This window comes from Acomys minous (assembly GCF_964271855.1).
Source record: "Acomys minous genome assembly, chromosome: 16".
In the NCBI taxonomy this organism is placed as follows: Eukaryota; Metazoa; Chordata; class Mammalia; order Rodentia; family Muridae; genus Acomys; species Acomys minous.
Window position 1 is genome coordinate 40,289,106 of NC_140498.1, and position 26,384 is coordinate 40,315,489.

The window sequence follows — 26,384 nt, forward strand, 5'->3', positions numbered from 1 at the left end:
GGCGGGACTTCCGGTAAGGGAGTGACGGGAGTGACGGGCGCGGCCTGGGCGGCGGCGGCGGCGGCGCATCCTAAGGTGGCGGCTGACTGAGGTGACAGCAGCCCGTGGCCTCGGGCACCGGCACGAGCCGCGCTGGCGGCGGCGGCGATAGCCGCGATGATGGAGATCCAGATGGACGAGGGCGGAGGTGTGGTGGTGTACCAAGACGACTACTGCTCGGGCTCGGTCATGTCGGAGCGTGTGTCGGGCCTGGCGGGCTCCATCTACCGAGAGTTCGAGCGCCTCATCCACTGCTACGACGAGGAGGTGGTCAAGGAGCTGATGCCGCTGGTGGTGAACGTGCTGGAGAACCTGGACTCGGTGCTGAGCGAGAACCAGGAGCACGAGGTGGAGCTGGAGCTCCTGCGCGAGGACAACGAGCAGCTGCTCACGCAGTACGAGCGCGAGAAGGCGCTGCGCAAACAGGCCGAGGAGGTGCGTGGGCCCCCGGCCGCCGCGGAGGGGGGACGCTGTGGGTAGCGTGGAGCAGCCGGCGGAATCCCGCTGCTGGGAAGCGCCGGTTACTCCATCCAGTTTTGGATCCAGAGCCCAGCCTTTGCCGAGTCCGAGAGACTTGGGGGTCCCCCCCCTCCCCATTCCTGCTCTCTCCTCTGACCTTGGCTGCCGCCTGCTGGCTCTGGATTTTATTCCTTCAGTCTTTTGAGCAAGTTGCCCTAGATGATCGATCCACAAACCCCAGAAATTCTTCTATTCGGTTTATGATGGGAAGTGCCTTCTTAGGTGAAGTTAAATTCCATTTCGATCAAGTTGGCTTGACACAGTCTTAGAGACGACTATAGAAATTAAAAGCCGTCCTCGATACTTGGGCTTCTTAAATTAGTGTCCCTGTTAGGATAAAAGCTTGTTTATCGCGAATCATTCCTACTTACTGTGGGTTGCTTTGCTTTTGATTGTTGAGATGCTGTTGTTTCAAGTTCTCAACACTGAGGGGATTCAGAAGCTCTTAGCGTTTGAGGGGGCACAGGGTGATCGCAGACATCTTACTGAGGAGGGACCTGGCTCCAGAAACTGTCTAGGCTAGACCAAGGTCACACACTGACCACTGACAAAAGGACAGGCCAAGTTACAGGGTAGACCGTGGTGCCAGCCTGAGCTGGGTCACGTTGCTGCGTAGTGGGGCAGTTCCCCAGAAGTCTGCAGTGTTTGGTCCTTGTAGGCCAACCCTGGAGCTGTGACTTGTGCCTGATACCACTCTCCGTTCCCCTGAACACTCTGGGGAGGACAAGGAAGAAAGGAAGGCGGACAGCCGTAAGGCACATAGTTATAACTTTGTAAGTTAAAAATGAGATTTGTTTCACATGAACTCTGGTGCCCCATATTTGACCACGTCCCCTTGATGGGGAGGCCTGGTGGCACTCAGAGGAAGAATAGCAGGCTACCAAGAAGAGACTTGATACCCTATGAGCATATACAGGGGGAGGAGGTCCCCCTCAGTCACAGACATAGGGGAGGGGAGTAAGGGGAAAATGGGAGGGAGGAATGGGAGGATACAAGGGATGGGATAACAATTGAGATGTAATATGAATAAATTAATAAAACATTTTTTTAAAATGAGATTTGCCTGAAATAGGCACCTGCCCTGCATGGTGTTAACAGTGACTCTCCCCCGCACCCCGGGAAGATGCCTTTGCTTTCCAGTTTCATCATATGGTAGTCTAAGCAGTGAGTGGACATGCAGCTTACAGAGTGTAGCAGTGCCAAGACCCAGCTCTTTAGAGAAAGCTGAGCAAAGCAAGAAGTAAACAGATGCAGCACTAGCCAGGTGGAAGCTGTGGTTAAATGCCCATAGTATGCCCTTGGAGGGACCTCCAGTGAGGCTAAAAGTAAAGCGGGACTAAACACTGTGAACAGCGTTGTAGCTCTTTCGTGGGATGAAGTGGATGCTGATCTTCAGTTCCCGGGGCGGGGGGTGGGGGGGAGGAAACACTACTGTGTCCTAGTGGCCAGCTTCTTTTTCTAGACTGGGATGTGTGATCAGATGGTGTGATAGGCCAGGAGCTGCATCACTGGGTGCAGACTTGCGGTGCAAGAGAGCGCTGTCTGGGCACTTTGCTTGTTCAAGCTTAGTCAGATGGGTAACCTGAGCTGCCAGCAGCTTTCTGAGAAGGCAGAATGTTCAAGCCTTTTTAAAGTTGTTAAACAAAGAAAGCATCTCAGCCCTCTATTTCTTACCCTGATAGCAGTAAGTTCTGATACCAGGTGTTTTACTCTCAAAAACTCTGGACCTGGGAAGAGGGGCTCAGCTGTAGAGTGTGCAGATGCCAGCCCGGCCACCTCAGGGACCACACACCTTACCCGCCTCCCCGTTTCTCTCCCACAGCTTCAGTTGTAGCTGTTTTGTAAAGTGAGTGGGTCGCCAGATGTGGGGAGGCAGTTCCACTACAAGTATCACTAGCCATTGGCTACCTGGAAAGAAAATGGTGACAAGGTGGATTTAGCAGTGAGGGCAGAGTCCCCAGTGTAGTTTCAGGTCAGCCTTGGAGGGCAAAGCTTGGCCCTTGTGATCTGTCACATTGATTCTGACTGGTATGGTTCTATCTAATTGGAAGTGTTTTTAATCCCTCAGTCCTTTCCCAGTAGAAGAGAAAAGGATTAGAAAGAGGCAGCTAACTGTGCTAGCCTTTTTCCTCGCAGTGGGCAAGCACTTAGATCATAGGAGGTAAAATAATGTTTAAAAGACAGAGTATTATGTCTTTACTGCCATTATCTTTCTTAAAGAATGTGGTAAAAGCCAGGCACACGCCTTTAATCCCAGCACTCAGGGAGGCAGAGGCAGGTGGATCTCTTGAGTTCTGCCTGGTCTACAAAGTGAGTTAGGACAGTCAAGGCTACACAGAGAAACCCTGTCTTGAAAAAACAAACAAACAAACAAGTAAACCTCACCTCCCAAATGTGGTAGAAACACTCCTTAGCTCACTTTGTGTTCTTTGGACATTTGCTGATACACAAAGAATCCAAATGAAGAGTTGAATCCAAGATCATTCGTAGAAAAACACTTGTGTAGGGGTAAGTAGAGGCAGGGAGACCTGAGCAACATCCTTCTCAATAAATAGAACCTTGCATAAGTGAATTAAAGTATTAAATCAGGTCTTTGTGTATTTATTTTCATACTACATATTGTAAACTCATCACTGTTTGGACAGCATGTGGTTTCTCCAGTCACATTAAGAGCAGTTGTTTCCTAATGTACTCAGAGATCAAACCCAGGGCCCCTTGAATGATGAGCTACACTCCAGCTCCTTCCATTGATGTCATAGATGATGCTGTTATGCTGTGGTAGCCAGAGCTGCCTGTCCTCCAAAAGTTGATCCAGCATAGCAGTGCCAGAGTCACCAGGGTGAGAGTGGAGGAGCTTCCTCCCTGTGGTGCTCTTCCCACTAAGTGACAACCTTGCTCGCAAGACTTTAAGAGATGGAAACAGATAGGTACAGAAGCCATGACAGCCAGAGCAAACACAGCTAGAGTCTTGAACTCCTAGCATGGCAGCTCTGCTGTGTGTTGCTGTGACACCTTCTGTGTCAGAAATACCGGGAGCCTCTGAACCATTGTGCAGCATGGACAGGCCTGAGGACCTATAGTAAAGGTCATTTCTTCCAAATGCTAGGTTTCTTAAGTAATCTGCTTTTCAAAACTTTGTTTTGAAATAACATACAGAAAACATGCAAAAATAATATTCTTCATGCAGAGTCCCAAATGAGAGCTGCCTTCCATATTGCCTATTTTTTTCACTCTCACCCTTCTAAGGCCTCCTTCAAGACTCCTGCCATGTTCCTGCAGTCTCCTATATTTGGAATGATTGCTCATTTTCTGCTGTTTTCAACCTTAATACATGACCACTTAGGTATGTGTACTTTTGCAGGGTGTACCTTGGTCTGGTTTTTATGTGACCTCATGACCAGACCTGTCCTCTGTAGAAAGAAATCCAGAGCTACTGAAGTTGTAACAGCCTGGTCAGATGAAAGATGGGCCTTGAAGGGACACAAGACCCAGAATGATAATACCTTTTCTCAAATTCCTTCCGCCTTCCCAGGCGTTGTTTCTGTCGCTTCGCCCTGGAAAGGTTTATCAGGCTACTTCTAGCATCTGTGTCGCACGCCTTTAATCCCAGCACTTGGGAGGCAGAGGCAGGTGGATCGCTGTGAGTTCGAGGCCAGCCTGGTCTACAAAGTGAGTCCAGGACAGCTAGAGCTACACAGAGAAACCCTGTCTCAAAAAAACAAAAAATAAAAAATGAGAGAGAGAGAGCGAGAGCAAGCGCGAGTGTGCGCATGCATCACACACCAGCTCTAAAGAGTTTAGTATCTTCGGCTCTCTCCACCCCAGAGTTATCCTCTTTTCACCTCAAAGAAATGCTAACCCTGTGTGATGAGAAGGAAAGCCAGCTTCTTGTTTCTGTGCACATCTCTCCACACTGATGCTTCAGTTCCTGAGGCCCAAAGACTAACTCTTTGGAGCAACCATTCTGCCCTGCAAACTTATTGTGACACTGGGCCTGCCCATTTTATACTATCTAGTCAGTAGCCACTTGGTACAGTGGCCTCTGAGCATTTGCACTGTGACCTGTGGGACTGGGGCTTTGTTTTTCCTTTTCTTTTCGTTAGTGCTGGGAACCGAAACCAGGACCTTAAAGCATGCTGGTCAAGCTCTCTACCACTGAGCCACAATCTCAGCCTCTGCTTTTCATTCCATTTAACTTGAATTGAAACAAACACATGTGACCAGGACAACCATACCAGTATTATCTGTCTGTCTGAGCATTCTGGCTGAGTTGTCTTTATATAAAAGCAGATGACTGGGCCGGGCGTGGTGGCGCACGCCTTTAATCCCAGCACTTGGGAGGCAGAGGCAGGCGGATCACTGTGAGTTCGAGGCCAGTCTGGTCTACGAAGTGAGTCCAGGACAGCCAAGGCTACACAGAGAAACCCTGTCTTTAAAAAAAAAAAAAAAAGCAGATGACTGATATCTTTATCAGGCAGGAGAACGCTTTTCCAATGGACACTTTCCAGTTAGAGGGATCTACCTAAAGCAGTTATGTAGGAGACCCGGTAGAAGAAAATACTGTGTGATGGGGGAGGAGGAGTGCCAGCTATCTAGGAAACAGCACAGAAGGTGATGAATTCTCACAGGGCTGGGAAGAGGACCTCTGGGGAAATCCCTAGTGCCTGGAAATCAGCTGTGCTATTAGGCACAAGATTGAACCTTTGATCCTGAACATCATTTTTTAGTCTATTTCGGGGGGAAGGGGTAAACTCTGTCACTGGGGTCTCATTGGTATGTGCTGACTGCACATGCTTAGTGTCCAATGTGATACAATAGTCATGTCAGCCCCTGAAGCCTTGCCCGCTGCTCTGGAGCTCTCCCAGAGTAATCTCCTTCTCTTCTTTTCTCTGCTTCATCCCAAGGTGACTGCTACCTGCTTTCGTTAACTTTCATCTTCTAGAACTTTAATTAAATGGAATTATTCAGGCTTTTCACTGAGCTTCACAATTTTAAGATTTGTTGAGGTTGTTGTCTGTGACACTTTGAGAACCTGTTAGAATCAAGAGATTTAGGGACTAATGATTTAAAGGAGACATGCCTCTATGCTTAGGGATGTCCCGTCATTTGGTGATGTTTCTCTGACAGGTTCCTGGAATCAGCAGTGACAGATTCAAAGCTGTGCCTATTATGAAAAGGTTTGGAGCACTCTTCCTCACCGAGCCTCTCAGGTTTCCTTTCATTCTGCCTCATTACCTACCCTTCCTCCCTCTCAGCAAATACCCAGAAAAGCAAACACTCCTGCAGCCACACACTTAGCTGTAGCTCTGTCTAGCTCATATTTAAAATGCTGCCAATTTTTAAAGTGTGTGTGTGTGTGTGTGTGTGTGTGTGTGTGTGTGTGTGTATGAAAGAGGTTTGTGTGAGGGTAGGCAAGTATGTGCCATAGCATGCATGTGGAAGTCAGAGACAGTTTTTCCATAGATTGTAGCCATATTTTTTAATCATTTTTTTTTTAATGTGTAGCCCAGGCTGGCCTCGAACTTGTGATCCTCCTGCCTCTGCCTCCTTCAGCAAATCCTACCGGTGTGTGCCACCACTACCAGCTTAAAATCTATTTTAATTTTGGTTTCTTATATCTTTTTCTCCCTTTTCCACCCCAACCCCTTCCAACATCCCAACACCAGGTAGGAGAGAAAGGTTAGTGGGGAGAAAGGCTGTAGTTTTCCTTAGCAACTTCCCACTCTTTAGGGTCTTCAGGTTCCTTGGGGCAAGTCTTATCCTCATTTCAGGATATCGCCAACTGTTTCTCATCAAATTGCATCAACAGCAACCAGGAGCAGCAGCAGGAAGCACCAGCACCTTCTTCTTTCTCTGAAACCCCAGTCTCTGGCATTTATTCCCACTGGCAAAGACCACGCCCCCACACGGGGCAGTTCCCAGCTAAGAAAGATCATGCAGCTCCCATATCCCACACCTGAGATTAAAACAAAAACATGTTTACTTATTATAATTGAGAAACCAAAATTTCCACCAGCTACCTTGTTGAGGAATGGTCTGTCTTATTTCTGCTGCCACCCTGCGTATTCAGGCCAGCTAGCTCAAGAGTTTTTAAGACATTCTCCTGTCTCACCTAAGATGCATATCACAGTATCTGGCTTATTTGTGGGTTACAGGGATCAAATTCAGGCTGTTGGGCTTTTATGACTAATGCTTTACCTATTAAGCCATCTCCCTGGCCCTAAAAGGCTTGTTTCTTTTTTTATTTTTCTTTTTGGATTTTTTGAGACAGGGTTTCTCTGTAGCTTTGACTGTCCTGGACTCACTTTGTGGACCAGGCTGGCCTTGAACTCACAGCGATCCACCTGCCTCTGCCTCCTAAGTGCTGGGATTAAAGGCATGTGCCACCACTGCCCAGCTAAAATGCTTATTTCTTGAAAGCAAAGACCTGTGTCAACTGAGGCATTATAACATTTTCTACATCAAAATGTGGGTGAAGCTGGACCAGATCAGGTAGCTTAAACCACCTGAAGAGGCAGTCATGGTGAATCAGCAGTTAAGAGCATGTACTACTTTTGCAGAAGACCCAAGTTCAATTCCCAGCACCCATCTCGGATGGCTTACAACCACCTATAACTATAGCTCTAGGGGATCTGATGTTCTTTTCTGTGCTCTGTGGGCACTTGCATTCATAAGTGCATGCATGACACATTATATTAAAAATATATATCTTAGGAAGAAACAAATCAGCCCAAACTAGGGAAAGGGCCGCTGAGGATAGTTTTCCTGAAAAGGGTATTTTCCCCCATCCCCACCCCAAGGAAGATTTTCATGTTTTTAGATTTTAGTTTTATCTTCATTTTCTTACCTCCCTAATAATCACTCTTTCTCCTCCTTCCCCCGTTTCTGTTTTGCCGATGTTAATTTGTTTGTTTGTGTTTAGATTTATTTATTTATTATGTATTCAGTATTCTGCCTGCATGTACACCTGAACTCCAGAAGAGGGCACCAGATCTCATTCTGGATGGTTGTGAGCCACCATGTGATTGCTGGGAATTGAACTCATGACCTCTGGAAGAACAGTCAGTGCTCTTAACTTGAGCCATCTCTCCAGCCCCAATTTATTTGATTTTTGGAGACAGGGTTTCACTATTCAGCCCGGGCTCTGCTGGCACACACTGGCTGGCTCAGAACCCATAGAGGTCTGCCTTCCCCTGCCTCTCAAGTTTTGAGATTAGAGGCATGTACTGTCACCCTTGGCCCTCGTTCCCAGGGTTCTGAGACAGTCTTATTCTCTAGCCTAGGCAGGCTTTGAACTTGCAGTAGTATTGTCTTGGCTTTCCAAAGGCTTATATTATAGGCATGAGCTGCCACAACCAGTTTTTTGTTTTTTCTTTTTTGGTTTTTTGTTTTTGTTATTGTTGTGGGTTTGTTTGCTAAGTTTATTCATTTTATGTGTCTTGGAGTTTGATCTGCATGTGTGTCTCTGTAACTGCCTTATGTACCTGGTAATCAGAGAGGCCAAAAGAGGGCAAAGGAATCCCCTGGGACTAGAGTTACAGATAGTTGTAAGCCATGTTGATGCTGAGAATTGAACCCAGATCCTCTGTAAGAGCAGCCAGTGTTCTTAACTACTAGGCCATCTCTCTAGCTTCTGTTTTTGAGACAAGGGCTCATGTGCCTAGACTAGTCTCAAGCTTACTGTTTTGCTGAGGTTGGCCTTGAACACCAGGTGGGTTTATTTTATTTTTTTCTTTTTCTTTTTCGAGACCGGGTTTTCTGTATATAGTAGCTGTCCTGGAACTTGCTCTGTAGACCAGGCTGGTCTCAAACTCAGAGATTTACTGCCCCTGCCTCATGAGCACTGGGGTTAAAGGCGTGCATCACCACTGCCTGGTTGTGATCTTATTCTTTTTGATTACTTCTCCTAAAAATTGGAGCGCATTAAATCAGTTGCTGCGGTGTTTCAGATGCATGCTGGATGGATTTTTAGCATGAATATGAGGAACACTTGCTACATTCCTGAACTATGGCTGTATTACTAACCCACATCTAATATTTGAATATAGAAATATCCCTGCCTCTTCCATATACTGTTTAGTGGTTCTTTGAAGTAGTGTCTGTAACTCCAGCCTCCCAACTGAGGACCTGCCCTCCTGTGTTTCAGACCTAGATGTGGGATATGTAAAGTTGGTCATAAAGGAACATCTAATGTTAGGGTTGCTATCCCAGCTAGCCCTGGGTAAATACTTGATGGATATAGATTGCCCCTCTTGGTACCAGGAAGTAGCCACAGGTGATGGCACAGGCTCAGAGACCCTAGTTGCCCCTAGCCTGTCTGCTTGCTTAAGACAAGAGACCAGTAAGGTATATTTTTATTTTAGAAATTCTCTTTCTTTCTTTCTTTCTTTCTTTTCACCTATCAACAATTTAAAAGAAGCTGACTTTTGATTCCTCGTGGTGTTTACTTCTTCTTCCTCTTCTTCTTCTTCTTCTTTTTTTTTTCCAAGACAGGGTTTCTCTGTGTGGCCTTGGCTGTCCTGGACTCACTTTGTAGACCAGGCTGGCCTCGAACTCACAGTGACCCGCCTGCCTCTGCCTCCCGAGTGCTGGGATTAAAGGCGTGCGCCACCACGCCCGGCTACGGTGTTTACATCTAAAACTAGATGAGCTCCTATGGGTGTTCCTGGCCTACAGAACTGTGAGGACAAAGCGTGCTCGATCTAGGGAAGCTATAACAGTCCCACGAATCCGTTGTAAGAGATTGCATAGTGCTCAGCATCCTGAGAGTCCTGGATGCTGACTTGTGTTTTCGCCTTTTATGATTGACAGCAATTTAAAGTTGAATTTTCTACTTTATAATTTATATATGAAATGGGAAGAGCAATCTCATCCATGAAATTATTTTTTAAAGGCTAAATATATATGTATTCTTTATGTGTTAATTGTATCCAGTTGATTCACAATCATTTGTTTTCATTGTTTGTACATCTGCATATATACATAAAACCACTGCACTTTGCTGGCCATAGGGTATTTTTCCTCCAGCTTCCTTGACTGCAGTGTCTTTAATCCTTCTGGCTGCAGTCTCTTCCCTCCCAGCTTCTTTCTTCCCTCCTCTGGAGTTTCCCCTCTTACTGGCTGTACAGGATGAATCATCCTTCTGTCATTCACTGGCGCTCAGTGCTCCAGCACAAAGACCATGGACAAACTGCAGCAGGAGGGACATCAGTTGGTTGGAGTGCCGTGGAGTTAGGTGTAGGTGGGTCGTTACGTGAGACATGGCCCTAGCCAGAGACTGAAGCCCGAAGTCCACTGTTAGCTTTATGACATATCATTTGAGATGCACCTCCCCCCTTTCCCTCCCTCCCTCCCCTCCCCCCCCCCCTCAAGACAGGGTTTCTCTCTGTGGCCTTGGCTGTCCTGGACTCACTCACAGTGATCTGCCTGCCTCTGCCTCCCTAGTACTGGGATTAAAGGCGTGCACCACCCTGCCCAGCCTTTGAGATGCTTTTTGTGCCTTTAAAGCCCGCCTAGTATTTATGCTTCCTACAGACGGACCTATTTGGTCACATTCCAGTTTCCTGTTCAGTACTTGCACACAACTTCCTTCCTCATCCCTTACTACTGCAGGAAATCAGCAGAGGCAATGTCCATACCAGGGTGGTGACTCCTCTTGTGGCCCTGATAAGATCTGTGCTTCAGAATGGTTTCTTTTCACTTGGTTTGGTGATGATCATTTTGCTCAGAAACTCTCCAGGCTGGGCCACTTCAAAGATAGTGCTTGTAATTTTTAGTCCAGTAATGATGGGTCTGGAGCTAAGAAGTGATTGAAATGCAGAGTAAAGGGCCTGGAGAGATAGCTCAGGGGTTAAGAACACTGGCTGTTCTTCCAGAGGAGCAAGGTTCAAGTCCTAGCACCTACAAGGCAGCTCATAATTGTCTGTGACTCCAGTTCTGGAGAATCTGATACCCTCTTCTGCTTTTTCTCAATAGGATCCCGCATGTATGTGGGACACATGAACTCACACAGCCACACACACACTCATAAAAATAAAAGATTCAGCACTCGAGAGGCAGAGGCAGCCTGGTCTACAGTGAGTTCCAGGACAGCCAGGGCTACACAGAGAAACCCTGTCTCAAAACAAAACAAAACAAAACAAAAAATAATGAAAAATAATGAAATAGAGATGAGGAGAAAAGTTGCCTTTCCTTTGTTTAGAAGTTTAATACTGACAGGGATAATCTATTCTATTGCAAACAAGATGAGCCACATCATTTGTGGATCCCATTGTTCAAAACTTAACTGATCATGGGCCTTCCTACTGCACATGAGGCCCTGGAAAGGTACGTGAAGGCAGAATTCCCAGGCCACCAGGAATGCTATGAGCTGGCCAAAGGTTCCAGTCACTCATTTCTGGAGTATTCTCTTGTTTATTATCAGGGTTTGTTTGTGATGTCTCTCTACAGATGGGGAAAAGCAGGCAGCATGAATCTCCACAGTCTAGTGGAGACCATTACTCTGGCTCTATCTCTGGCCAGCTTGTGGCCTGAAGGTGTCTCTGGAGTCTTGGGTTTTTTGGTTTGGTTTTGGGGGGTTTGTTTTTTGTTTTTTCCCAGACAGGGTTTCTCTGTGTAGCCTTGGCTATGAGTCTTGGGTTCTTGAACTTGTGCTTTTTCATGTCAAAAGCTGATATCACGTTCTGACCAACACACACCAAGCTTATCTTTTGTTTTCCCCATGCTTAGAAATTTATCGAATTTGAAGATGCCTTGGAACAAGAGAAGAAAGAACTCCAGATCCAGGTAGAACATTATGAGTTTCAGACGCGCCAACTGGAGCTAAAGGCCAAAAACTATGCAGATCAGAGTAAGTGGCTAGCAAGGGCTATGAGTTGGGATTGCATGTGTATTTTAAAACTGATCTTGGGAGGAACACACAAGCGGTTGGGTAAAGGGCATGTCTAAGGTGAGTGGGGGCCTTATTTATTTCATCCTGACTCTCAGCTCTTTGTTCTGTCTCATCACACAACTATCCATTTCCATAATCAGCTTTAGGTTCTTTGTGGAAGTAAAGTCTTGTGGCACATCGCACTGTTGCTTCATAGAGCACCCTGACTGTAAAAGAATAAACAGGCATACCCGCAGCTCTGTGCTTCTATGGCCATGGGCCCTGGCTGATCTTTGTGAAGCTAAAGATTACTACACTGGCCAGGTGTGGAGGTGCACGAGGTAGAGGCAGGTGGATGGATCTCCGTGAATTTCAAGGCCAGCCTGGTCTACGAAGCAAGCCTAGGACACCCGGGGCTGTTAATCAGAGAAACCCTGTCTTGGGGGTAAAAATTACTGTAGTGGCAGAGCCACTGTTCCTAAACGACCTTTAGGTTTTCTTCTTGTTTGCAAATATTAGCCACCTGCCTGCTGCTCACCCTCAAACCTTGATTGTCACCTCAGTAGTCTATAAGTCTCAGCCTTGGAGCAGGTCAGGATCAACTTAATCATTTTTTCTTTTTTGTCCCTTTCCTGAATTCTAGTCAACTGTATCTTTAGGGAGAGGTGAAAAGGTGCTTATAGTGACAGTTCTGGAATTTTGGTTTCTTTTAAAAACACAGAAATATTATAATTATGATTTTGTTTTAATTCTAGGTGTGGGGATATGGGGCTGCTTTGCAGCAGCTATGATTGCCTCGTGTTCTAGCAGAGACGTAGTTTGCCAGATGCAGATAGTTTCCAGTTCCAGGAGGTTCCAATGTCCCTAGCCTCCTCAGGCACCTGTACTAATGTGCGTAACTCTCCCCCCAAATATGCATAATTTAAAATAATAAAAATGAATCTTTAAAACTATGCTTAAACTGTACAGCCATCCATTCAATCTTTTTTATAATTCAGTGTTTGAATAACTGAAGCACATTTGCCACTTTATTTGGTTACCTTGAGAAACAGCTACCTTCATTTCTCTGAGAAATTAAAATTGAATTGGGGGGTTACAGTGAGAAAACTGGCTTGATAGGTTGGTTTGACCTATTCCAAGGCTGAGAGTGAAAGGCTACAGTCCTAGACTAGCATCCTGCTGACGGTCAGGGGTCTGAGGTGAGCAGCGGGCACGAGGCTTCTCTACATGCTAGGATTGCAAACAAGAAGCAAACCTGAACACCTAGTTTAGTCGTGTATAATAAACCTTATGTTTATACAGATACTGTAACTTTCCTTTTTATTAGAGTGTTTCACATATGAGAACTTACTGGCTCTTTTCTTAGAAAGAAAAAAAATACCAACTAAGACAGCAATTCTCTGGGTTAACATGAGGCCTGAGGGATAAATGGGAAGCTCTCAGCGAAGCAGTAGCTGCACAGACATCCAAGCCAAGGCCCATAGGGAGATGCTGGTATCCAACACTAGTTCCTTCCAGGAACACATATAGACAGGCAGCTTTTCCAAGGTGCTATTTTAGTTTGTGTATGTCACGTATATGGTACACCAATGTCTATAAGTCATGTATGTATACACGTCACATGTGTTCTGTGCTAGTGTATAAGTCAAGTGTAGGTTGGGTACTAGTATCTATAAGTCACATGTGTGTTAGGTACTATTCTACATTATGAGTTTTGGATATTGGTGTCTGTGTTGGGTGCTGGTGTCCCTAAGTCCCATATGTGTAGGGTTTTGGTGTCTCTGGGTCCCCTATGTATTGGGTGCTAGTATCCTTGGCTCTGTGTGTGATGTGTACTGGGGTCCCTGGGTTCCATGTGCATTGAGTGCTGGTGTCTATGGGTCTAGTATGTGTGAGATGCAGTGTCTCTGGGTTGTATGTGCTGTTAGGTGCTGGTATCCATGCTTTAGACTCCTTCAAGAAAAACTGGAGCTGACTTTGCCTTGAGCTGTTGCCTATGCTGAGCTTCAAAAAGGGTCCCAACACTACTATCAATTCGCGAGTGCAGGATGAGCAGCAATAGCCTCCACAGATACCACTTGGCCCATTCTCAGATCACAGAACACAGCATGGTCTGAAATGAGATGTGGAGCTATATAATTTGTTTTGTGTTTTTTGTTTTTTTGGTTTTTCAAGATAGGGTTTCTCTGTGTAGCCTTGGCTGTCCTGGAGACCAGGCTGGCCTCGAACTCACAGAGATCCACTTGCCTCTGCCTCCCAAGTGCTGGGACTAAAGGCGTGTGCCACCACACCTGGCTATAATTTGTTAAGTCAATGTAGAAAAGACATCAGGAGGTCAGAAGAAGGTGAAAGCCAGTGAAGGACTATACCTCCCAACGCCCAGGACACACAAGTTGCACATGTCCTGCCTTGTTTTCTCTATCTTCATCACTTAGTGGACCACAAAGATAGAGGTTCAGAGGAAGGCACACAGGGGCAGTAGTGTGTTGGCTCCATTATAGGACCCAGGGACAGGCTGCCTGGTCAGTACTGCCAGTTAGCTTGCTAGTTGGTTGTAATTTTTAGACAGGTGTGTGCCACACCAGAGGAGACCTTCTGAGTGTCACCAGGGACTACCCGTTTTGGTTAGCAGCCTAGAGAAGAAAAGTTCAGTTCTTGATGTATGTAAGGAATGCAGCTTTTTATTTCATCATATAGTTCTGAGTTCTGTCAATCTTTAACATAACTCAGTATTCATTTAAATTTTTTTCTTTTAATGAGCTGCTTACTTGTTCTGCTATTTAAAAAAAAAAAAAGCAGGGTGTGGTGGTGTGTGCCTTTAATCCCAGCACTCAGGAGGCAGAGGCAGGCGGATAAATGTGAGTTCAGGGCCAGCCTGGTCTACAAAGAGAGACCAGGACAGTCAAGGCTACACAGAGAAACCCTGTCTCGAAAAAACAACAACAAAAAAGATTGATTTATTGATTTGTTTTAGGGGTACTGGGGATGGAACCCAGGACCCTGTTCATCATACTAGGAAAGTCGTCCACCACCGAGTTCTCACTTGTACTTACCCTTGGTACATGCTATGAGATGTGCCTGTGTTTTTGGAAGCTTCTGGCTAGCCTGAGCAGATGCTTTTGTAAGTTCCACGCATCCTGGCTTCCTTTACAATAGGACTGAGCGTGCTCACATGTGTGGCTCACACCACATGCCACTCATATTCAATATCTAGTACTCTCAAACAGGAACAACCTTTCTGAGCACAAAGTGCTGCTCTGCTGTACCATGGGCCAGGGTTTGTTAGAGTCCAAATGACATGTACAGAGCTGTGTAGGGTAGACTGTGCAGCTGACACAGTGTTGTGTTTTCTAGTTTCCCGATTGGAGGAACGGGAATCAGAGATGAAGAAAGAATACAATGCCCTACACCAGCGGCACACAGAGGTAAGTGCTAGTGGGTACCCTTCTGGGATGACTGGGGTGTTAACTGCTAAGGCTGCACTTCATTGTTTGGTAGAAAGCTGTCTACTCATGTTCCTCAGATTCTGTTTTGTTTTGAGACAGGGTTTCTCTGTGTAGCCTTGGCTGTTCTGGATTCACTTTGTAGACCAGGCTGGCCTCGAACTCACAGCGATCCGCCTGCTTCTGCCTCCCGAGTGCTGGGATTAAAGGCGTGCGCCACCATGCTCGACTGTTCCTTAGATTCTTATTCCCTAAACAAGCAGTTTTATCCAAGCAAAACCCTTCAGAACTATAGCATTGGGGATTCAGTGGGTGACAATAACAGGGAACCTCTTTTGACAGATGATCCAGACCTACGTGGAACACATTGAAAGATCTAAGATGCAGCAAGTTGGGAGTAGTGGCCAAACAGAAAGCAGCCTGCCAGGGCGGAGGTAGGTGGGTTGGGTGGGCAGGGCAGGAGTGGTAGGGACAGTGGGCAGGAGTGTGCATGAAGATGGATGTAGTCTCTCAGTGACTGCAGCCTTGCCCTCTGCTCTGTCCCAGGCCTGAGTCTGAGGCTCAGGACATTTGTACAGTCTGACCTTGCTCTTTATGGATTCTGATTTTGCAGTTTTTCCTAGTTGTTAAAATATATTCGCAACCTTGCTGATCAGTGCTCACAGTGCTTTCATAGCTATTTGTATATTGTGGGGGTGTGGAGTTTGAACCAAAGGCCAGCTCTTGACCAAGATTTAACTCAGTGGGGCTCTAATCCCCCATTTAATTCCCTACCTACATGTCAATGAGAGGGACCAGGAGGGTCTGCGCAGCATCCTTTCAGAAGTACATGGAGGCCTTGGCCTGATCAGATGGATTTGAAGCGATGGGGACTTTAAACAGTCACCCAACATTTTCACCGTATCTTCTTGTTTATACTGAGTGTATATTTATCATCTGATAGAGTCAATCCAGAAGAGTTCTGGGATCTAAAACTAAGATCTTTATAAAATATGTACATATTCCCCCTGGAGGATATGTGTTCATATGCTCAGTGTTCTTTATCTGTGTCCTAAACAGACACATCTAGCCTGTGGCCCATAAGCCACCTGGGTCCTAAGATAGCTATGCATGCAGCCCAACATATTTGTAGATGACAGTATCATATAGTAATGTCCAAAAGTTGGACATCTCTACTCTAGAATGTGCTGCTACTACTGAACTTTAGAAGGAGAAGAATGATGGACTGCCTTGCTCAGCCTGTGTCCCTGCACCTAAGGCAGGGTAGATGGCGTCCAGAGTCCCAAGTCCTGTTAGACCCAAGTTCAGGACCTGGTGCTGGTTTTGCTCAAGCATTAGGAAGAATGCTGTTGAGGGTGGGTTCTTGCCCATGTTCTGTCAGAGTCACAGTATCTAAAGACAGTGTCAGAAGTCTCACCCAGGGCATCACCAGCTTGAGAGTTGAATGGTTAGAGATGACATTAGTCAAGTGTGGGGAGGGGCAGGAGCCAGAACCCATAGAACCACAGAGTGAACCAGGCATCACCCTATTGCTCTGTGGTCCCAAATTCCTATAGCCGAACCTTTTATTTAGTCGTATTTTATTTTTTTGGTTTTGTTTTTGTTTTTTGAGACAGGATTTCTCTATGTAGCCTTGGCTGGCCTCAAACTCACAGTGATCTACCTTCCTCTGCCTCCCAAGTGCTAGGATTACAGGTCCAGCACAGCTGAACCTTTTTTTTTTTTAAGATTTATTTATTAATTATTTATACAGTCTTCTGCCTGCTTGTACACCTGCACACAAGAAGAGGGTACCATGTGGTTGCTGGGAATTGAACTCAGGACCTCTGGAAGAGCAGACAGTGCTCTTAACTGCTGAGCCATCTCTCCAGCCCATGCTGAACCTTTTAAAACTAGGTCTGGACCAGAAAAGTTCTCTAGTCACTTTATAATAAGGCTGCATATTCCTCTTGCTATGTACTGTATCCACAAATGAGCAGGTTCAAGTTATAGAGCTCCAGGCTCCATCAGCCACTTTCTGAGTGACTAGAAAAGCTGTCCTCTTCAGCATGCAATAGTCTTTGACATAAAAACAAGAATGCATGCAAAGGCCTTGTAGGCCTGAGGAAGGTAGGGAGGGTCTGGGTTGTATTATCTGACATGGTGCTGCTACTTGTAGCAGGAAGTAGACAGGATACAAGCAGTTGAATAGATCCCAAGCGCTACAAGAATTGGCAGGCTTGTGGTTTAAAATATGGGGCCAACATATGCAGTATATCACAGAAACTTGGGCAATGTGACCTAAACCCAGGATTGCAGACTGCCCTGTGGGTCTGCAGAAATAGATATCCTAGGATCCTGTGAGCTCAGCTAAAACCAAAGCTGGACAGGGTTCAAAGCCAGATAGGTTGTGAAGCTGACCTCTGGTGACTCTGATCATCTCCCCGGGCCAGGCTAGGTTACTTGTTTTTCCTTTGGAAAAGAAACACCATGGCCTCATATAGGGTGTGCTTTGCTATGAGTGCCTACTTGGTGAAGGGATGGAAGGCCTTCCAGGAACTTGCTACCAAGGTATTCCTGTAGACTCCTTAGCTCCCAGCAGTCTACACTAGCTAGGTATCCAGAGCCTCTACTTCCACCCCTGGTTTCTCCCCTGTACCCAGTTTGTCTCCATCTCTAGGCAGCCAGGCTGTGGAAAGCATGCTTTCTACCTGAGAGGAGTTTAAGGCTTAGGCTGGTGTGTTTCCTGTCCGTCCTTCCCTAACAGCGCTAGCATGCCCTCGGCGTGTTCTATGAGAAGTGGATCTGTGAGTCTCCTCTGGCTATGGTCATCTTATGTTCTCTGGGCAGCATGGTGCCAAGAATAAGAGTGATACCCATAGTAGGTGGCTGCCAGGGAGAGGCTTTCTTCATGCCTTCTAGAAGCCCTAAGAAGCCTTTATGGCCTTTTCTGTTGTCTGACAAATGGGATTTTCCAGCCTAACTAGGAGGAGTGCGGGGGTGTCTTGCTCACTGAGTTCAAACCCCTGGGTGCTTGATCTGATCTGCCCTGATCTGCCCATTGAGCTTCTCAAAGCAAAGATATAAACACCTTGTTGCCTTAGTCTCCTGCTCCCACTGCCAGCCTTTCACAGTAGTCTCCACAGCATGGGAGGATAGTGCTTGTTACCAAGCTTATGGAGACTGAGTGGGGGCAGGAGGAGCTAACGCTCACCTCTGGGCTTTTCCCATCATCTTGGCTGGTGGCACTGAAGTTCCTTAACCCACAGACTCTGTTTTACTTGCCATTACCTGAGTAGTTAAAAAGAAGCTAATCTGTCTCCTGTGGTCTAAACTCAAGCTGAGATCAAGGTAGTATGGGGTCCCAGGCGTTGACAGCAATTGTCTTGACCCAAAGTAGTGGGCTAGTTGACGTGTGCAGAAAGAACCCTTCCTCATCCCAAGTGTGTGCACTATCACTGGCGAGTACTATACTTCAACGTTGCTAATGCTCTGCTCTTCAGCTAAGGTAGAAGGAAGCTTTGTGTGTCCTTTAGGTCAGATCTTTAAGTTGGTTCACTCTGAGCTCAGACTTTTTAAATTCCCCATAAGGACTTTATAGAGTCTTTATTCCTCCTGAGTCTGAGCTGCTGGCCACTTGTGATGCATGTGGCCTTTTCCTGCACTCCTGGCGTGGTTTTCAGGATCTGTATGTCTAGAATGAACTGAGTAGAGTTTCCAGTACTTGCTGTTCTTGAGCCATTGCTGCAGATGTAGGTGGAGCCTGTGTGCCTCTGTTCTGTGTGCACATGTGTGCTGGGTGTTTGTGACAAGCCCTGTGCTCACCCACCTGCTGCCTCTTCAGTAAGTCACATCCTCAGGTCTTTTGTCAAAACCACAAGAATCTGTACCTCATGTGTCTATTCCTACAGATACTATGTATAGCTGGTGTTTGTGTAGAGGGGAACACATGGGGTCCAGATATCTCACCACCATCGTGCACGTGCCGTCTCTGTGGACACATGCTGTGTGATAGCCATCTAACTTCATTCTCTAATGTGGTCTTCTTGTCCTGCCCTCTGTGCTGTCGCTGCTGTGTGCTGGCCATTGTGTCTGTTGCTGCTTGCAGTCCTCGCCAGTCGTGGAGGAAAAGGTAAAGCCTGCTGGTCTTTGTCCACTCTAGTGCTAGGGTCACCGTGAGGATTGGGGTTGTCTGAGGGAAGAATTTTGACAGTAATTGCTCCAATTGAAATCACAGTTTTCTTGATGACCTTCACAAGACTGAGGAGGGACAGACTCATTGGATACCCCATAGCCACATAGTAGTTGACAGAGCAAGAGTTCCCTGAGTTTTCCAGGTTCTAGGGTTCTATCCCACACTCAAGAAATGCCTGCCCTCCTCACACATGAAATTATGTCATTGACTTGAGCCACTGAGAGCAGTGTGTGACTAAAGTTCCAATGTGACTTGACCGGGCAGGTGGTAGGCCAGTAGAAACATCTCCAGCTGTGGATTTAATCATCTGCAGTGTATGTCTCATTCCGTCCTTTGAGACAAGAGCCACCTCCCTGTTCTCATCCTGTAGCATCTGGAGAGGCATCATTGGCTTAGGCCCTAGGAACACATTATGTGCTTCTCACCCAGGGTCAAAAGAAGGAGTGCTTAATGGGGGCCATAACAGACAGCGCTGATGAGCTGTGCTGCCTCTCAGTGGCCCAGAGGCTTGGCACTTGTGGAATATTGTCAGTACAGCTGATCTAGGGAGATTCAAAAGTAGACAAACTCTCCAACTCTCTGGGGGCTCAGCATCTAAATTCTTTCTACTTAATACTAATAGGCCCAGCTGCCCTGTATGAAAGAGTCATGCAAGCCAGACCCTGAACAGTGCCTTCCAGAGAGCCCTCAGCCCTGAACATTTCTCCACTACCCCAACCCATTGTCCCCACATGAAACACCCAGCCTCTTCCATTCTATCCTTGCCATGACAAACAAGTGAGACAGCAAAATCAGGTCCCAGCAAGTGCTAGGGATCTCCTTACTGCAGGAGATTGATGTTTTGAACAGGACAGACTAACTGCCCAATCTCTACCAAGAGACCCTTGCCCAGACTCATGTTTTTTCAAGCTAAACAGTCAACCACAGGTAGTTTCTGAGTTGTCACTGTCCTTGGCCCTCCTCTTCATCCCTGGCATTCTTCATGCAGTAAGGAGAAAACACACATTTTCTGCTTTCAGAGGATGTGTCCTAGCCCTCTGGACGTGTCTCCTTGAGATTCCAGAGGAAGACATTACCACTCCCATGTTTCTAAGGCTGAACACCCAGAGTTAGAAGCTATGGCATGAACAGGCACTAATGCTTGATCTGAACAGCTTTGAACAGTTTAGCCCTGGAAGTGTGGTGTTGCCTAGACCTGTGTGTGGTCAAACCTGCTTGATTGGCAGCCTCTAAATCTAACCTGCCTTCTATGTGCAGAGATCTGCACATAGAAGCAATGTCCTCCATCACAGCCTCTAGCAGTCATGACAGAAGTGTTCTTTGCTTTGACCATGTCCTGGTAAGGTACTTACTGAGACGCCGTGAAGGGCTGTGAGGAGATGGTTACGTGGGCATCAGACCCCCGAGCTTGCTGGCCAGGTAGTCTAGCCAATGGGTGAGTTCCATAGAACACCCTGTCTCAAAATACAAGGTGAAGAGTCTCACACACAAGCCCTGTAAGAGAACTGCTTGGTGAAGGAAAAATAAAGGTCTTGTTGAGGCTGGAGAAATGGCTCAGCACAGTTAAGAGCACTTACTGCTCTTCCACAGGATCTGAGTTCCGGTCCCAGCACCTGCACCAGGCAGTTCATAGCTGCCTATGCCTCCAGTTCCCGGAAGTCTGACACTCCCTGCTGGACTCAGCTGGCACCTGTACCTCACATTCACATACCAACACACTACACACATATATTTAGAATTTTAAAATAATAAATACTGAAAAAGCTCTTGTTGGCATTGCTTTAGAATTACTAGCTCTGATGCTGTTTCTGTTTAAAATTAAACTAAATAGGGGAGCTGGAGAGGTAGCTGATGAGTTAAGAGTGCTGACTGCTCTTCCAGGGGACCTGGGTTTAATCCCCAACACCCACATGATAGCTCACAACCATCTGTATGTAACTCCAGTTTCAGGAATCCAGTGCCTTCTTCTGGCCTCCATTGCACCAGGCATGCGTGTACGGATGTACACGTAGGCAAAAGCAACCATACACAAAGAATAAATTTTTTTTCAAAATTAAACTAAATAAAAATGTTAAATTAGAGCATGATGGAAGGGGGAAGTACATGACTCCTAATTAAGGAATAGCTCTCGAATGTGTGGAAGTGATACTTAGTGGCTGGGTACAGAATGCTGCTTTAAGCATCGCCATCCACCAGATCTTATCTATCTCTTTGTCAAGAAATGGGCTTTTGATTCTCCCCTAGCACAACCTAACCGTCTACTCCTGTGCTTACCTCTTTTCTACTGCAGCAGGAAGGAGCGTCCCACCTCTCTGAATGTCTTCCCCCTGGCTGATGGCATGGTACGTGCACAGATGGGGGGCAAGCTCGTGCCTGCGGGGGACCACTGGCACCTGAGTGACCTCGGCCAGCTGCAGTCCAGCTCCAGCTACCAGGTTTTGTAGCCGTGTGTGTAGTGAGGGTCCCCTAAACTACTGATATCCCCATGTCCATTCAGGGGACTCCAGTCTTTGCTGTTTTCCCTGAGTTAGTCCCCCATCCCCTGGCATGAGGCAAAGAAAGACAAACAGACCTGGGCTATAAGGAGGAATGAGCTTCCTGCTCTGTTTGACCTCACACTAGCACCTGTGAGTCCAGGCTAGCTCCCTTTGTTCCTCAGGCCACTCTGCAGCCAAGGAAGCCATGTCTATTAAGGCTGAACGTAGCTACAACCAGAACATATCCCCAAATACATGCCTATCTCTGGCTAGAGTCCAGCCAGAACGCCCTCAGTGTCTAGAGTCTGAGGCATAAATCGTAAGATGGTTCTTGCCTTGGGCTCTTTTCTGCTTGTCTTTGGCTGTAGTTCCTTAGCCACAAGCTGAGAAGGGCGATGCTGCCACCCACAGGTGTTCACCCCAAACATGGAGCCCAGCAAAGGTCAGGTTATTCATTCAGGGCTCCAGGTTGCTTTCTGTACAAGGGGGCTGTGTGTTTAGACGGCCTAGAGGCAGGTGAAACATTGCCAGATAAGGGAGATTGCCTTCCTGGGATGGAGGAGGACCCCTGGGACTGGTGAAAAGTTCCCAGGGAATTGGGGGACACATGTTCTTGAGCCTCTGGACTTGGTGGATGCGGGGCCCAGGACTTCTGAAATTTCCTGCTGTTGCTCTTGGCCGACTGTCCTGCCTGTGTCCAGCTTGCTTGCAGGGGCTGTTATGTGCTTCCAGCTCTGTCAGAAAGTGGCCCACTGCTTGTACTCTTGTTTTAGGCAATGAGTATATCTGCAAGACAGAGGTGCTGGTGCCCTGTCCCACTGTCCTGCCGGGGTGTGTGCCTTGAGGAGAAGGCAGTAAGACCCGTAAGAGCTCTGCTGTCCCTAGCCATCTAGCTATGGCCTTGCCGTTATGCCAGCTTTTCATGCTCACTCACTTGCTCCTCACTCTCCCTCACACCAGACTTGTGAGAAGGCTTCCCCTTAAGCATTTGCAGACACTACAAGAACGTCAGAAGGCCGTGGGAGCCTATGCCTGACCCCGCCGGGCTCCAGGCACCCACTGCGGCCCATGCTTTACCAGCTCTTCTTCTCACCATGTCCCTTCTGTCTCTTCTATGTTGTCTGAAACTGCTTTTCTCTCTTAAACCACAATGTTTTGTGTTTTAGTTTATTGTATGTTTTATTTGATTTTTTTTATTTTTAAAAGAGTAATTAATACATTAAGTTCTTTTTATTTCATGCTCCAAATTTTAAGGTTTTTCTAATTTCTTAATTTTTGTTTGTTTTTGTTTTGTTTTTTGTTTTTATATACTGTAGTGTTTTAACCAAACAGTTGTGGCTACTCATGGTGAGGAATGACCGCTAAGAGTGTGGGTTCTTTGCAATACATTTGGAGGTCACTGCTCCCCGTTGATGTTTAGGAGGTTGAGAGGTTTGCCCTAGGTAAGTGGTGGCCAGGGGGGTGTATCCCCTGGGTAAGTGCGGCCCTGTAGGATAATAGAGCCGGGACACTGGGGGAGGCACAGCCAGAGGGCAAAATGCCCCCATTTTTATCAAAGGGTCACAATAGGCAGAAGCACATGGACACTGAGGAAGGAGGTCTAGAAATGAGTGAGACTCATTCCCCTGGCTTCTTCCTGTCCTGCTTGGAGTTTCTTTTCCTTCTTTCTTTTTTTTTTTTCTTTTTTCTTTTTTCTTTTTGTCCTTTACTGGGTTGCAGCAGCAGAGGTCTACGTCTGGAAGGCACCTGGATGGCTCTGAAGAGAGGCAAGCACAAGTCTTTTGAGAGCTACATCTCAAAGGCCCCATATGAATCATGCTCACCTCTTTTGGCACTCACAAGAATGTGAAGGGAAAGTGTTTCTCCCTTATATTGGGAAGAAGCTGGATCCAGATGCAAAGCTAGAATTTTATTACAGAGCTGTTTCCAAGATGGGCAGACTGTGTGCTGGTGGAAGGGCTCTTGCTTCACCACTACTGGCTAGGATTGAGTTGTGTTTGGCTGTGGGCCAGAACTGCAGCCTTGGTCACAACTCAGTTGATGCCAGGAAAGCCATCGAATTCTGACAAAAGAGCTGTCCTTCCTTGCCCAACACTTCCTATACAATTGCTTGTATAGGAATAAAGCAGCTTGGTAGATAAAACCAGAACTTGTCTTTTAAGACATGACTATCTCCATTACTGAGAGATTCATGCTAGAGCCCAGCAGTGACAGTTCTGTCCCAGAACTCTGGAACCCACTACAGTGCATGCCTGATATGTTTAGTCATCTTCCTTGGCCCTCGTAAGAGAGAAGCAAAGGGGTCTGAAGGCCATCTGCTGCCTGGAATGACCAGGGCACCTACCTAGAATCACATGTCATATACATCTGTCAATATTAGTTAGTAGAGGAATGTTTGGGAACCGTTTTTATTTAGACTGTCTAATATTTTTATCAAGAAAGAGCACAAGAAGAAAGTGTTTGCTCCCTCTTTTATAACCTTCAATTGAGTGCCTTTTTCCCCTCATAAAATTTGTAAAGTTAGCAGCTGGCTTCTGTAAGAGTCTGAGTTTTCTACAGAACAGTGTCCATTTTATTAAAGCGGAATTTGCATTGCTGCTCAGGGCTAAACTTTGTTTCTGCTGAAGTGTTAGAAAAACATTCAGGATCTGCTTAGTGGAGGTCCCAGCCACAGAGTCAGAGAAATACTGTGTCCTTTTCTGCCACTGTCCTCAGCCAGGGCTGAGTGTTTGTGACCTACAGTTGGTACAAGGGGGTAGTACTGTCGTAGCTTAGTGTACAGCACAACCTGGCCACCCAGTGCCAGGTACCAAATTTCTTACCCTTTGCCCATGCTAGTCTGTCATTGGTTCCTAACCAGCCCACAACTGCACAGGCTACCCACTGTGTCTTCCACTATGTCCTCTGTGTAGCATCATATCACTCATGATGGTGCTGGACTATCCTATGGCAGGTATAAGCTGAAAGTTCCATTCAATGAGGTGGTGGCTTCTGAGAAGTCAGAGGCAGCTATGGGTGAGCATCATTCATTGTTCAGGAGTAACTAGGCCAAAAGGAGACTCCTGCCTCTACAGGTGGGCACAGTGTTGTTCAGTTATAGCCCCGTGGCAGAGAAGTAGAGCAATGGGGCCTCTGCAACCCCGCTAACCATAGCACCATGACCTACTATGATGTTCTTCCTCCTTCCTCTGTTTGGCTTTAGTGTCCAAACGATGAGATGTCTGAGTCAGGCCAGTCCTCAGCAGCTGCAACGCCCAGTACCACAGGGACCAAGTCCAACACACCCACATCCTCCGTGCCCTCAGCAGCAGTCACACCACTCAACGAGAGCCTACAGCCGCTGGGGGACTATGGCAGTGTCACAAAGAACAACAAGCGGGCCCGAGAGAAGCGCAACAGCCGTAACATGGAAGTTCAGGTCACCCAAGAAATGCGGAACGTCAGTATCGGTATGTAGTCTGTCCAGTGCCACAGCCCCACCCCTGGGGAGGCCATGCACCTGCTGCTCACTGTCACCTCTTCCGCCTACACCTAAGAGGTGTTTCTTTCTCTTTGGGTTTTAGCTTGAGCAGATATAATGGCTAAGGCTTCTATGGCAAATACCACAGGTAGGCAGTTTTAAATAGCTGTCCTAGAGGTAGGAAGACCATGACCAAGGTACAGGCAGTCTCTTCTGAGGTCCTTCCTGTACTTAGAGCCACTTCCCAGTGTCCTCACAGTATGTTTGTCCTGATCTCGTAAGGAGCCCAGTTGAGTGAGGTGAGCCATGTAGCCTCATTTAACCTTGATCACTTCCTTAAAGACAAGACTCCAAGCTGGATATGGTGGCACACATCTGTAATTCCCTCTCTTGGGATGTAGAGGCAGGAGGAACAGGAGTTCAAGACCAGCCTATGGACATGAGACTCTGTTTCAAATTTTAAAAGAAAGAAAGAAAGAAAGAAAGAAAGAAACAGAGAAACAGAGAAACAGAGAAAGAAACAGAGAAAGAGACCCAGGTTCCAAATGTTCCACAGGGCAAGCAGGGAGTGGGTTGGGCTTCCTCTCTAGACTCCCAAAGGCTGGAGCGTCCATTCACTGGGATAGGGAGAACCCTTTTTTGACAGTCGTAACTAGAGAAGACTAGTGTGTGGATTCTGTAGATGCAGGCTTAGGAAGCCTTTGTCAATAGGGCAGAAGTTTTCAGGCTGTCCCCTGACCCCAGGTTTCTGTGCTCTGTACTAGGTATGGGCAGCAGTGATGAGTGGTCTGATGTTCAGGACATTATCGACTCTACCCCAGAGCTGGATGTGTGTCCGGAAACCCGTCTGGACCGCACAGGAAGCAGGTGCTCATACAGCCAGGCTGGATGAGGGATTCAGTGTGCTTTAGAAGTGTGTATGGGGGATATCATTATCATATCCCAGTCATGTCTGCACCCACATTGCAGGGTTGTCAGTGAACAGGTATGTCAGTCAGCTTCCTATCCCTGTGAAAAAATTCTTGAAATTATCTATTTAAAAATAAGAAAGATTGAGCTGGAGGGATGGCTCAGTGGCTAAGAACACTATCTTCTCTTCCAAAGGACCCAGGTTTAATTCCCAGCACCCACATGGCAGCTCACAACTGTCTGTAACTCCAGTTCCAAACGATCTGACACCCATATACCAATGACATAAAATAAAGTTAAATAAATTATTCAAAAAAAAAAAAAAAAAAGATTAGCCAGGCAGTGGTGGTGCATGCCTTTAACCCAGTGCTTGGGAGGCAGAGGCAGGTGATCTCTCTGAGTTCAAGGCTCCACAGAGAAGCCTTGTCTTGAAACACCAAAAATAGGGCTGAAGAGATGGCTCAGGGATTAAGAGCACTGTCTGCTCTTCAAG

At 46.7% G+C, this 26,384-nt stretch overlaps 1 protein-coding gene across 10 annotated transcripts in view; it reads left to right on the plus strand.

Annotated features, from left to right (window-relative positions):
• Positions 1 to 26,384, plus strand: part of MAPK8IP3 (mitogen-activated protein kinase 8 interacting protein 3) — a 43,382-nt gene continuing 16,998 nt past the window's right edge. For 2 of the 10 annotated variants that reach the window (XM_084761612.1, XM_084761615.1), the window contains exons 1-8: positions 1 to 474; positions 11,287 to 11,407; positions 14,783 to 14,853; positions 15,214 to 15,305; positions 18,959 to 18,982; positions 21,336 to 21,480; positions 24,725 to 24,971; positions 25,747 to 25,849. In XM_084761612.1, the coding sequence (XP_084617738.1) occupies positions 157 to 474; positions 11,287 to 11,407; positions 14,783 to 14,853; positions 15,214 to 15,305; positions 18,959 to 18,982; positions 21,336 to 21,480; positions 24,725 to 24,971; positions 25,747 to 25,849 (1,121 nt within the window). In that variant the 5' untranslated portion in view covers positions 1 to 156. Of the gene's footprint in view, positions 475 to 11,286; positions 11,408 to 14,782; positions 14,854 to 15,213; positions 15,306 to 18,958; positions 18,983 to 21,335; positions 21,481 to 22,839; positions 22,965 to 24,724; positions 24,972 to 25,746; positions 25,850 to 26,384 lie in introns of those variants that run through there. The other 8 variants (XM_084761618.1, XM_084761614.1, XM_084761619.1 and 5 more) reach the window with 8 other exon arrangements.